The sequence below is a fragment of the Triturus cristatus genome, chromosome 10 (genome assembly GCF_964204655.1).
Source record: "Triturus cristatus chromosome 10, aTriCri1.1, whole genome shotgun sequence".
Classification (NCBI taxonomy): domain Eukaryota; kingdom Metazoa; phylum Chordata; class Amphibia; order Caudata; family Salamandridae; genus Triturus; species Triturus cristatus.
Window position 1 is genome coordinate 697,919,933 of NC_140593.1, and position 12,329 is coordinate 697,932,261.

Here is a 12,329-nt window from a genome sequence, read left to right on the forward strand (position 1 = left end):
GGTGGAGGAAGATGGACGACAGCTTATACAGCTCATGACCTTCATTAAAAAATCATGCTAAGGGATATACTACAAGGGACATTTGTGTGTATAGCACTATGTGATGCTACAATGGTTAGTTGTGAAAATATGAAGTACAGCTTGGAGGAAAATATATATGCCTCTCTTCGCAGCATGTTTCTTGCTTGACTTTGGATGTTCTTTCCCCACAAGCTCTTCCTACATCAACGGCTCTCACTTCAACTTGGTGTTAATGGTAGGAGAATAGGGGCATAGAACAAAGGATGGCCATACGGGAGGCCATAAGTCTTGCAACAGTGTCCCAGTGGAGGCAGCCATCTTCTTTTCTCAGGATCACTGCTAAAGGACTAGATCACACTTGACAACTACCTCCTTAAGTGAGATCTTATATGAAAATATCAAAAGAACCAGGGTGGGAATTCCAGTGGTGGTGACTGTTGAGTGCTCATTTCAGGGAGAACAAGGAGATAAACATGTTAAACTCTTGTGATTATATTGAATGAAATATCACTGCTAAGTGAAAGTGCAATTAACTAGGATACTAATCTTATACTTTTGTAAACTACGATTAAATGATAGAATCAAATATGTCTGCAATAGTCAAGAAGCATAAAGAATATTGTTGTTAGTGACGCTTTCCTCTGTAATGCACTCTGACACCACATGATCTAGTCTGCTCTGTACAACTTCAAGTGCAATTTAAAATATAAATTCAATGTAGTAGCACTATTGGTCTAATGGATTCATATTGAATTGTCTTCAAAGTTACTCGTTTGTTTGACACGCTTGCTTAGTTTTTCCCAGAAACTGGTGATATTTCTTTGGGAATTACAGTTTTTTTTGTGCATGCTAGTTGTGGTGAAAAAGTACACAAATTTTTCTAAAAAGTAAACTTTAGCACCTTTTTACTGTTACTATAAAACTGGATGGATATAGGTGATCTTGTTTTTTTTTCAATAACTTAAAATGAGCAGGAAAGTTCCAGATTTTAACCGGAAAAACTGTCACACTACTGGTAGTTGTAGCAAGTGTTTACAAACATTATGTTACATTCATGACAGAATAAATCCACAACTTAGCGCACCTTGAACCTTGATAACAGTTAAGGCATATTTAAATTATTTCATGGTGTTTTCATATTAAACTACCTTAATGCTAATGAGGCCTACTAAACAATTGGACAATCCGCTGAAGAAATACAATCCTAACAGCAAAACTATTCAAAATATTCATAAATACCTGTGAATTTTCCTAAACAAGTTCAGTTTCTAGCACATTTACTCCATTAAATAATACAGATAATGGCTGTCCCTCAGTTTGGACATAGATACTGCTTTCATCAAAGGTAAAAATCCTAGGGCGTTCTGGGATTATGCAATACAAAATGTGGCTATCTCAAAAGCAAAAACATTGCTTAAAGTAAGGCGGTACCCCAAAAGCATTAGCAATTTACCTTCAAGCTAAGGACCTGGTTGTTATTACATTAAATTGCACTTTTCTGGCTTAATAAGCATGAGTTCAGGCCTCTAATCTAATGTGTTGTATATGGCAGTGAATCTCCCAGGTAGACATCGATGGGTTTCACTTCCATGAAAATATAGCTGTCTAATGACTCTATGTCATATACAACACCTTTAGCCAGCTTCACATTTTAACCCACTGAAATTTACATTTTGATGCATTTAGTGTGGGTTTGACAAAGAATAAACCTTAAAATCAATCTAAAATCCCACCAAACAAAGTATTGTGGAATCAAAAGCCAGATTGGAAGGAGTCATTTCACAGGATGATTTATAACCAAGGGCCTTATTTAAAGTTTGGGGGATTTCAGAGTCTGTTGCAATGTGGCAGATATTCCATCTTCCATACTTCAAGTGCATTACACCCTATGTCCCTTGTAGTATGATGGACAGAACATCTGTCATCTTTCGGCAGAGTCTCTTGTCAGCCAAACACTAACTAAGGCCCTAAGATGTGAAAAGAAATGATGGGCATAGAAAGATTTTAAAATCTGACAGTGTGTGCAACTTCATGCAGAGAAACAAATTTAGGGTACCCATTTAATGCTGAATTCCTGCTTTTCCTGATGCTATACCAATCACTTAGCTTTCTCTTATGTGAGACTTCGTTTGAACAGGAAATATCCTACGGAAACTGAGAAATGTGATGTGTGCACTTGCCACTTGCACTGCAACAGCAATGTTGACCATCTATCTCACAGAAAGGCATGAACATACCAGTATCACACACTCCTTTTGCATGGAAGTGCATTCTTTGAGAATGTTTACATCACTAGTAAGCGAAAAGTGTACAGTCACATGGCAAAGCCATTGTGATGTAACATTTACTCACAACCAAACCGTGAAAATGGAAGTCTTGCAAATAGCAAAGTTGAAAATCCGATTTTCACACAAATGTCACTTGAAGATAATACGTAAAAGCCAAAATTCTCAAAAGAATTTAATTTATTCCAGCAAGGTTAATCCTACATTGTTCCTAATAAATAATGTCTTCCTGTCTCTTACTGGCAACAAATAATGAAGAAAGTTGGACTATGTGTCTTGATTTTTATGATAGCACCATATTTGAAAATACAACAAACTACATTTTTGTTCCATAATTTAAGTCTTTTTCAAACTGCTTCCTATTCGGTTGTCATACTTTAATCAATGTTTTAAACTCACATGAAAAGAATAATGACATCTAAAAAGAGATATCAACTTTTCATGTATTTCTCTTATAATAAGACCACAAGCACCACTTTCTTGAAAATCTTTTGTAATAATAAATATGGGTTAGGATGCAATTCAAAAGAAAATCTTCAGAAATATTTCTGAGAGAAATGTAGATCATGGCCAAGCAAAGCACATTATATTTGAGTAGGAGGTAGAGGGGTCAAAAATGCTCAGTTCTCTCCAGAATTGGATAGTCTTTGTTATAGCAAGGTGTTCTCTCTAAATGACCTAATGTGAGGTACCTATGGTTGGCAAATCCCACTCATTTGGATTGCTTTACCACCCATGTGATTTCACCAATATGTTTAATAGGCATTCCATTAACCTTTGATACATTAATTTGGAAGCGTTCTACTGACTATGCCTGGTATCAATCACAGCTACACTCTGTAGAATTAATAAAGATTCTTTGGAAAATCTATAATGTCCCTTCATCAGGGCTAAATGATATGGCCTATCACCTTTAAGATGGTATCAGGGTACCAGGAGGGTATTATACCACTTTCTCAAACCCTTTGACTTTGGTTATGATAACACCCAAAATTGGACCACCAATCACTCATTTCTGGGCATTGAAATTTCAATTGAGGAAACACATATTTTACTAGCATTCTAGGTGAGTTTTCTGGTTCTGTATGGTCAGGTACTGTGCAGTGATATGAAGATCTCAGAGCTCGACTGGTACTGAGCTGTCTTCAAGAAAATTAATATATATTTTCAATTCATTTTAAAATGTTCATTTGTATATTTCCCTCTGCTGATATTTTTCATAATTCTTATGCACTCTGATTCTCATTACCCATGAAGGGCATTGTTTGCTGTGAATCATGGCAAATAGATGGTGAACTCATGGTGCACATAGCGTAATAGACTTTAAACCTAAATATCTCTTCTTTGGGAATTAAGATATATGCCCATTTCCTGTAATGGTCTAGTCAGATTTGAACAGATTCCATTTGATTAGGGGATAACAATCATGGTTGTAGCAATATTGATAGAATAATAATATAAGAATATTTTCTTTTCTAGATAGATGACTTAAGGTACAGAAATGAAAAAGAGTTTACAATAAATAAACATGTACATTTTTCTTTCATCAACTTTTGTGTATGAGACTTTCTCTCCTATGCTTCCTTTTAAAACCTTGAAGTACTCCAATGAGTAGACTAGTTCATTCCAAGAACCATAAGTTGTTGTTAAGTAAATTGCTAGCAATGCTCAGAAATCCAGGATAATGCAGTATATTTTGTTTTCCATGGTGACAGAGGCTATTTCAACTCACCTTGACTCTACTGCATACTACTAAATCAATCATCTCACTAAACTATTTATTGATTGGCCATGGCCAGGCTGACTGAACTCCTTTAGGTTTTGTCACCTAAAAATCCTTCTGTATGTCTATACCTATGAATATGATTATGAACAGCATGGGTGTCACCTTTAGTTTTTGGGAATTTGGCTTTTATTGGTTTTGGGAATAATAGTGCTGTATAAAGATCCCAACTGAATTATTTGTATTCAGCAGTTAATACAATCTTTTCTACAAAAGGTTTCCAAAATAGCTTTTTACAGACAATATGTTGATAGAAATTGCCAGCTCTAAAATCATGCACATATTATTCTGCATATCAATGCTGACTTGTCAGTTTTTAGGACAGAGACATTAGGTGATGGGCTCTTCATAGTCTGCATTTGTCCCGCACTATCAATTGAGATCACCTGCTTTCTACTAATTTGGAAATGCTAAAACAAATACTTCTGGCAAGCACTGTAGTTTTTGGATGATTATTTACACAAGAGACCATCCAATTTGCATGAAAGAGGAAAAGTCAAGATGAATACATATTTTGAAACTCCTAAATTAACTATCAAATCTATCTTTTGTTTATTTCTATAACTGGTCCACGTATACTTCCAATTTCTCTTTCCTTAATTTCCTTTCAGAGAGTATGGCTTGGGTGTCATGGAATTGAAATATGTAAGATGGAATTGTGATATAAAAAAAAACAAGACATAGACTATGATTTTTGGGTGTATAATCACTCAAGTTGTTCTCCTCTGCCTCTCAATCCATTTTTTCAAGGACTGCACTCCTTTAAGGGACACCCCACCATGATTCTTTCTTTTGACCAACAGCATTCTGTAGGTTGGGAGTTTTATGCTGCTACTAAGCATGGAAATGAATCTACAAGTGCAAGAAACAAAATTGTTGTTGGCTAAAATACGAAAACTGGCTGAAGGTGAATTTCAGGAGGGAATGAGGTCATATGATAAATCCTTTTTATCTTACCCCAATGATAATGTGGGTCAGAAGAGTAGCATGGCCATGTGGATAGTGTATTATAAATAAGTTGCTTCTTTGCAAGCTTTCACATTTAATTCTGATTACGTTTTCCTATCTAAGATTGTCATCATTTTTTTGACTGATCTTAAGCAGATTCTGATATTGCTTCCAACTGGCTACTGACTACATTTTAATTTTCAATAATTATGAATATTCTCTTTTAATGCTGCCATCCTGCACTATCCACCCTAGTGATCATAGAAGCACAGTTTTAAAAGGCTAACAATTACATGGTTTAGTAAAAATGATATGTTGTGTAAAACTAACTCTCATAGTTTATATATATGTGAAAGAGAAAACATCACTACGTACTGTTTGTGTTCATATGCATTGACTAAACAGTCAAATTGTAGTGTTTTTAAATGTTTTGTAAATGTTTCTGTGCCATTAAAATAATGCCTGGTGGTAATATTAAGCAGTGAAATGTAATCTTGGTTTGAAGACAATGTTTAACTGTGGATTACTTAATTATGAAATTGCATGCATCCCAGAAAGATCAGTTTAATAGTAGACCAGTTCAAATGAACTATGCTCTTAATACTTATAACTTTAAAAGGCAAGGACTGTTTGTATCTTTGGTTTAATATTCTGGCTTAGAATGTTGCCTTGCAATGCATTTTATTGTATTAGGCATCATACGTGTGGTGGGGGTGCAAAAGTATTTTTTTCCAACTTGTTGTTAAGTAGAAGAACACTTCAATAATTTCTTACTAATAATTTCAGTTTAACTGGTATTTTAGACTTTTTGGAAACATAGGCTTGAGGCAAGGGGTTCTGCATTGACACTGCATTCTGTTAGTGATGGATTAAATTATCAAATTGACTAATTAAATCCATTAAGGTAAGTGCTCAGCTAGGTGATACTTGCAAAATTAGAATTATAATAACTTACATGCACTACATTGCCAAGAAATTAAGACATTTATCAAGTTTATGTTGAGGATTAATGTGTCATTTTAGCTGCATTTAGCACAAAAGACAAACTCAATTAAGTAAAAGAGAAAAAATGTCAGCTGTGCAAGGATCCATGCTGGATAGAGGGAAGGAGGACTGTGGAAGGTGAAGGGGGAAGGGATGGAAATGAGACGGCAATGCAAGAGTACTGGGCAGAATGGTTGACTTACCATGGCACCAACGCCGTAGGTTGCTGCTGGAGCAAGTGTGTGGTGGTAGGGGTCTGCAGCATAAACTCGTCCGTAACTAAAATCAAGCAACACTACAGGTTACTAACCCAAGAAATCAATTGAAAATAAGTAGTTTCACAGTACTTACTATACAACCAATAATGTAGTATTTACACAATCTGTAATTTAAATATGCATTTTCCTGTGTGAATAAATGTGGATGCACACGATTAGGAATTATTAAGGCCAGTTATTTACAGACGTTAGAATTGCCACGCAAAAGATTTGAATTGCTATATATAATACCCACAATAGGTTGGATTCACAAAGCTGTTTGGCCATCCAAGGTGATTCTGTGCAAAAGGCATGATTTACACTTTTATGTTACTCACATGTATTACTGCACCAGTACAGAAGGCCTTATTCCGAGTTTGGCCTACCATAGGACAACCGAACCCATGGTGGCGATCCGACCACCACCACATTACGGGCCCGCCTGCAGTTTTATGAAGGTGGGAGTCAGACCAGCACAGGACTGCTGTGACCGCTGGGGATCAAGGATCAGGAGCACTAATATACTGGTGGTGTTGCTGCGGCACTATTATTAGGAGTTTCATGTCCACTGCCCTTTTCAATGTGGTCAAAAGGGTGGTGGAGATGAAACAAAGGGAAACCTAACAGGGTCCCCTGCTGCTCCTGAATGTAGGGGTGCATGGGGTGGGGACACATGATGTGTCCTCCTGGTTTTGCACCCTTAGTTCCTGCACAGTGTGGCATGAATGCCAGACAGACAGACAGACAGACAGATAGATATAGAGTGGTGAGATGTCATCTGTGAGGTCATCAATGATCTCAATTAATGTCATGAGTGATGTAATATATTTGGTTATTAGCAGTGCATGGCAGGGCACACATTATAGTTGGCTCAGCAAACTATAACTCATGAACCTCCATTTTTTGCGTTTGTAAATTTAACATCACTTTAATCTTTATTTTTTCAGTGAATTTCTAGGTTGTTTTCTAGATCTTAAGCTATAACTAACTATTATGTCACTTCAACCTTTAGTTTTATTATATACACACACACAATAAATGTAGCTCAATAGCACATTACTTAGAGCAATGTTGCTAATAAATAAGGCAAAAATCAAATTTGAGTTTATTACAAGTGTACAAATAAACGGCATGAGAAAAACACTTTTTACTACCCCACAGATTGCATGTAACAATTTCTACAAAGGCAAACAACTCTCCTAATAGATATCTCTGCAGTGTGATTTTACCTTGCAGCACAAATGTAACCCATCCCTTCCTGGGTTTGGTTAAATACATTCATTAAGGCAAATAATCATGAAAAAAATACCATGGCATAAACCATATATGCAAAGCGGTGGAGTCTAATAATCTATTAATTCCACTGTTGAGTATGGGGGAGGGACCATATCTCACAGTGAGGCCTACTGAATAAATCTAGGACTACTATTTATATCACTTTCCCAAATTTACAGCATAGGCCTGGGTCCTGCATGATAGTCTTTTCAGGAAATCCTTCTTTCCATAGAATGAGCCTGCCATAGAATGTGCTATTCAAACCAACTGCCTCATGTTTATTAGAGGTGTTCAGTGGATTACACACATCTTCAATGTTATACAAATAACACAGCTCCTAAACAGAGCTGCCTTTGATGTATAAATGCTATAGCTAACACTACAGCTTGGATAATGATATCACAATAGAATACCTATTTTTGTAAGTTACAATGCCAGTAAGTCAACATTAAATGCTAGACAATACTGCTGACAAAAGATGGTCAGGATGTCACGATTGTTATTGACTGAGATAAATATATAACTACACTTAACACAAAAAACGTGGATCTTTCTGCATTGAGTCAGCTAATGGGACCAGAAAGCTAAACACATATTATACATATATCCCTTAAGTAAGAAAAACAAAAGCAAGTCCACAGAGGACATGAGAGAACACTACGGAAGCAATATGACAGTTTTCACACACCTGCAAAAAAGGGTCTGAATACCAGTTTGGCAGTACGGGAGTGCAGCTTCACGCCAATGCCCCACTCCAGGACCCAAAAACTCAACCACCACACGCCCGCCAGATTATAACTTTCCTTGTAGTATGGTGGGCGGTCCTTTGGCATTTCTCTGGTGGTGCCTTTCAAAAAAGCATCACAATGGAAACGCAAAGCCCGTTCCTGCACAGCATGGACTGTGAAGTCCATGCCATGCAGTAAAGGAGGTGCATGCACACAAGATGGCCAACATGTGCCCACCTGCATGCTTCCTATGGTCCTGAGGCACCAGGGGGCCCTGTGGGGCCCCTTTTGTTTCCCCACCGCCACCCTTTCCAATGATGTCTCACCACTGTATTTAGGGTTGCAGTGAGGAAACTTGAAATATGCTTGGCAGTGCTGCAGCAGGCACCACCAAGCATATTTCAGCCTCAAGACCACTGCATCAGGGATCGTGGATCCCTGGCAGCTGTGATGGTCATCTCAAGGTCCAGCCAACGTACTTGTAATACGGCAGTCATACCCCTGGTGCAGTGGTCTCTGACTACCACTGCACCTCCACCACGAGTTTGGAGGTCCTTTGGACCACCAAACTCATAATCAGGCCCTAGTGAAGTTAATCCCACTTATCTCGCTTTGGTTGGAGGCACTATTTTATTACAAAACCATGCCAATTCACATGTTCACACACCAATTCATATGTTCATACCATTTCACATATATTTAGAGTTAATTAAAGAGCACCGCTAAGAGAATTCTGAATCCACCTACTTAAAGCCTTACTGTGTACTAAAAAATGATCCTTCTCTAATTTGACTAGAAAATTGAGGAAGCACTTTCTTATTCACTAAATCCAATTTAATGAAATGCTCAATTTCATATCAGTAGAGCTTGTGTGGGATTCTCCAAGTATTTAAAAAAGCTCAGATACCTATTGTTAGGACTAAAATGAATTCTTTAGAAACACATTTGACCAAAATCACAGTTTTCATTCTCTCATGAATTTGTCAGAGTCAAGCTAAAAACGGTGTAATCGGTTGGTGTTTAATTATCATTGTGTGTATTCAGTGAAGGAAATGCACTGTATCTAAAAGATGTTCATTTAATACACCTTCAATGATAACATATAAAAATGTTATGTGTTCTAGCATCTGATTACCTTCAATTATCACCTCAATTTGGTTGCATTCTTTGGAATCACTCAAATTATACACATTAACAATAGGTTTTTTTCTCACATTTTTATTGCAGAAAGGCAGATGTAAGGGGCCAGCTATGACCCCACTTTTTATGATTTTGATCAACTTTAACAAAAAAAAACTATGCATGAACTTCCAAATGTTTTGCTCTCCTCAGTGTGAATCACTTTGCCAAGTCTGTATAACGGTATTTATGGGGGGAATGGCTTCTGGGAAGTGTCTCCCTAATTATCACCATTGAAGAAATCATAGCACTTGATTAGTATCATAAAACTCTAAAATAACTGTCAAGTACTCCACAAAAGTTGGTAGCACATCAGACTATACTGCAATATATGCTCTATTTTAGAGACGTTTTGAAACAGTCTGTCTAGTGAGCAGGTGAGAACAATCAATATGTGAACTGTTTGATTGTCAGCCTTAAAGTCACCACTCCAATTGTTGAATATTGCTGAACAAGACATACTGCATCTATGGCTCTTAAGATAAATACACCCATGCTTGGTAAAAATAAAACTCAAAGTCATACATTTGGCACATCATTGCCATATTGTGGCTTAGGAGTTACTCAATAAATGACAAACAACTGCCTGTTATATTAGAAATATACCTTCTAAGTTTGATTGTTAGCCATGATATTTGAGATTCAGCGATGGCTCTTTCAAAGAGATTCACAAATACTGGATCTCATTCTCCATATGGAAAGCTATATTACAATGTACATTCTTGAAATTAAATAAAAATACTTACTTCCAAATATGTTATTGCTACAACCTCTCAAAAGACCCATATGTTCTAGCGAAAGCATCGAAGCAAGCTTAACTAATACAGCCTGCCAACCTCACAAATCATTGTCAAGCGCCAAGCTTAATAAACCTGTACACTACTGGAGACACTGAAGTGTTTTAGCCTTAATGCATCTCTATGAATAGATTTTCACTCTTGTACAATATAAAACTTTAAAATAAATAACAAACTAAGAAAGGCATTAGCATGTGGCATAGATTACATCAATGCAGTTACCCATACCTGTTTTTACAGAGATGTAAGTAAGTGGACCATAGTCAAGGAACATGGTATGCCAAGACAGATCACAATGAATAAAGAAAACATAACTTCTGATCAAGGTGTCTACTAGTGGTGTGAAGGGTGTAGAGATTGCAGTCATACCCTTGCCAACAAATAATTTGTCACCATTTTTGTAATGCGGTTGAAGAAGTCCAAAAATTGGCATCATAGAGATGAAACACTAACGTGTTCATGTGTGTGTATGTGTGTGTGTGTATGTACAAGTTCATGTGTGTGTGTGTATATAGTGTGTGCCCATTTGTATAATTACACCCAATAGTCTATTAGCATGATGTATGGTGCTAGCTTTATGTAGACAACTATGTTATATCAAGCATTGATGAAAGGACCAAGGAGAGATTGAGAAAATGGCTGATTCTAAGAATGACAGGATAATTTGCCATAAGGTTGCATTGAGGTATTTTATCTGTGTTTTTTTCTGTCTTTTATGAATAATCATGAAATGTCTGATTTCAAAACTTTTCTCCAAAACAAGGTGTGACCAAGTAAAAAAGTCAGGAGAATTTCAGGAGCCTTTGCATCACCTTTCAAATTTACTAAACATTGTAACTGAAACAATAACAAGTGATAAATAGTCTGCCATGCTCATATTAGAATTTCATTTGCTATTACATATGAAATGATTCTACCTTTTGGAGGAAATCTTTACAAAGAGCAGTTGGTCGGTGACAGAAGAATAAAACTGTATGTACAATCAACCATGACTTGTAATATGATAATATGTTGCCTTTAACTCATGTTAACACTTACATCTTAACAGTTGTGGTGTACTTTTGCAATGATTTTTATTATTCTGCAATAAAGAATCTACTTAATGTGTATAATAACATGTAATATTACCATGTATACCACCATTCTTGCAGTGTATAATAACATGTCATTTACCACATATATTATGATGCAGTATCATACCAAAATAAAACCATGACATGTCATACATCATGTATTCAGATGTACTGAGCATTGGTGCAAACACCCTGTGGCCGGTGTGTGTCCAAACATATCCCATACCTGTCTAATCAGAATGCTCACACAATGGGGCCAATTCCGATCAGAGTCGGAAGGGCACCGAATCGGGTTCGGCCGGAAAAACTACGAGCCGTACGCGTGTTTTCCGGCCGACTCGTACAGCTGTACGAGCGAGCAAGTACGATGCAAGCTACATGAAATTCACCGACCGAGTAGTTTCCGGGTCCGATCCGCTCCGTACGTCCCAGTCGGAAGCTAACCGTGGCGTGCAATGGATGCGATTTACGACCGAGCCAGTACGATGCACGTGTCGGACAGCCTGTGCGAGCCGGAGTGTCCGGCTCGCAAAAGCTCCCGGAGTCGGACTTTGGGGGTCCACGTCAGACCCCCTGACACCCGAAGCCCTACGACTCGGACACAGGGGGAGACTTATGGGTCTCCCCAACACAGGCATGTACGGTGCGGGTGGCACCGACGCGTACCCACTGTAGGGGGCGCACTTGTTCGAGACGTACCCATTCAGTCAATGGGAGCCCATGTACGCGTCGTACGACCGGCTCCCATTGACTTCTATGGGAGTCCGGCCGAACCGAGTCCGACAGCATACGTGCGCATCGTACTCGCTCGGTCGGACTGTAGGGGTCCGGCTCGGTCGGAAAACACTCCGGATCCGACCCGGTCGGAGTGCTTTCCGACCCGGATCGGAATCGGCCCCATAATGTATATCTTTATCTTTATATTGACCATATTTTGGTCATAATAAATCAGATGAAGCTATAACTACTAAATAAACACAGCATAATTCCACTGCACCA

General features: G+C 37.8%; 1 protein-coding gene across 35 annotated transcripts in view; it reads right to left on the bottom strand.

Annotated features, from left to right (window-relative positions):
• Positions 1-12,329, bottom strand: part of RBFOX1 (RNA binding fox-1 homolog 1) — a 958,925-nt gene that overhangs the window by 5,168 nt on the left and 941,428 nt on the right. For all 35 annotated transcript variants that reach the window (XR_014969494.1, XR_014969493.1, XM_085628210.1 and 32 more), the window contains one exon: positions 6,225-6,300. Coding sequence is in view for 33 of the 35 variants with exons in the window: in XM_085628210.1 (XP_085484336.1) it covers positions 6,225-6,300 (76 nt within the window). In the remaining 2 variants the exon portion in view is untranslated. The remainder of the gene's footprint in view (positions 1-6,224; positions 6,301-12,329) is intronic.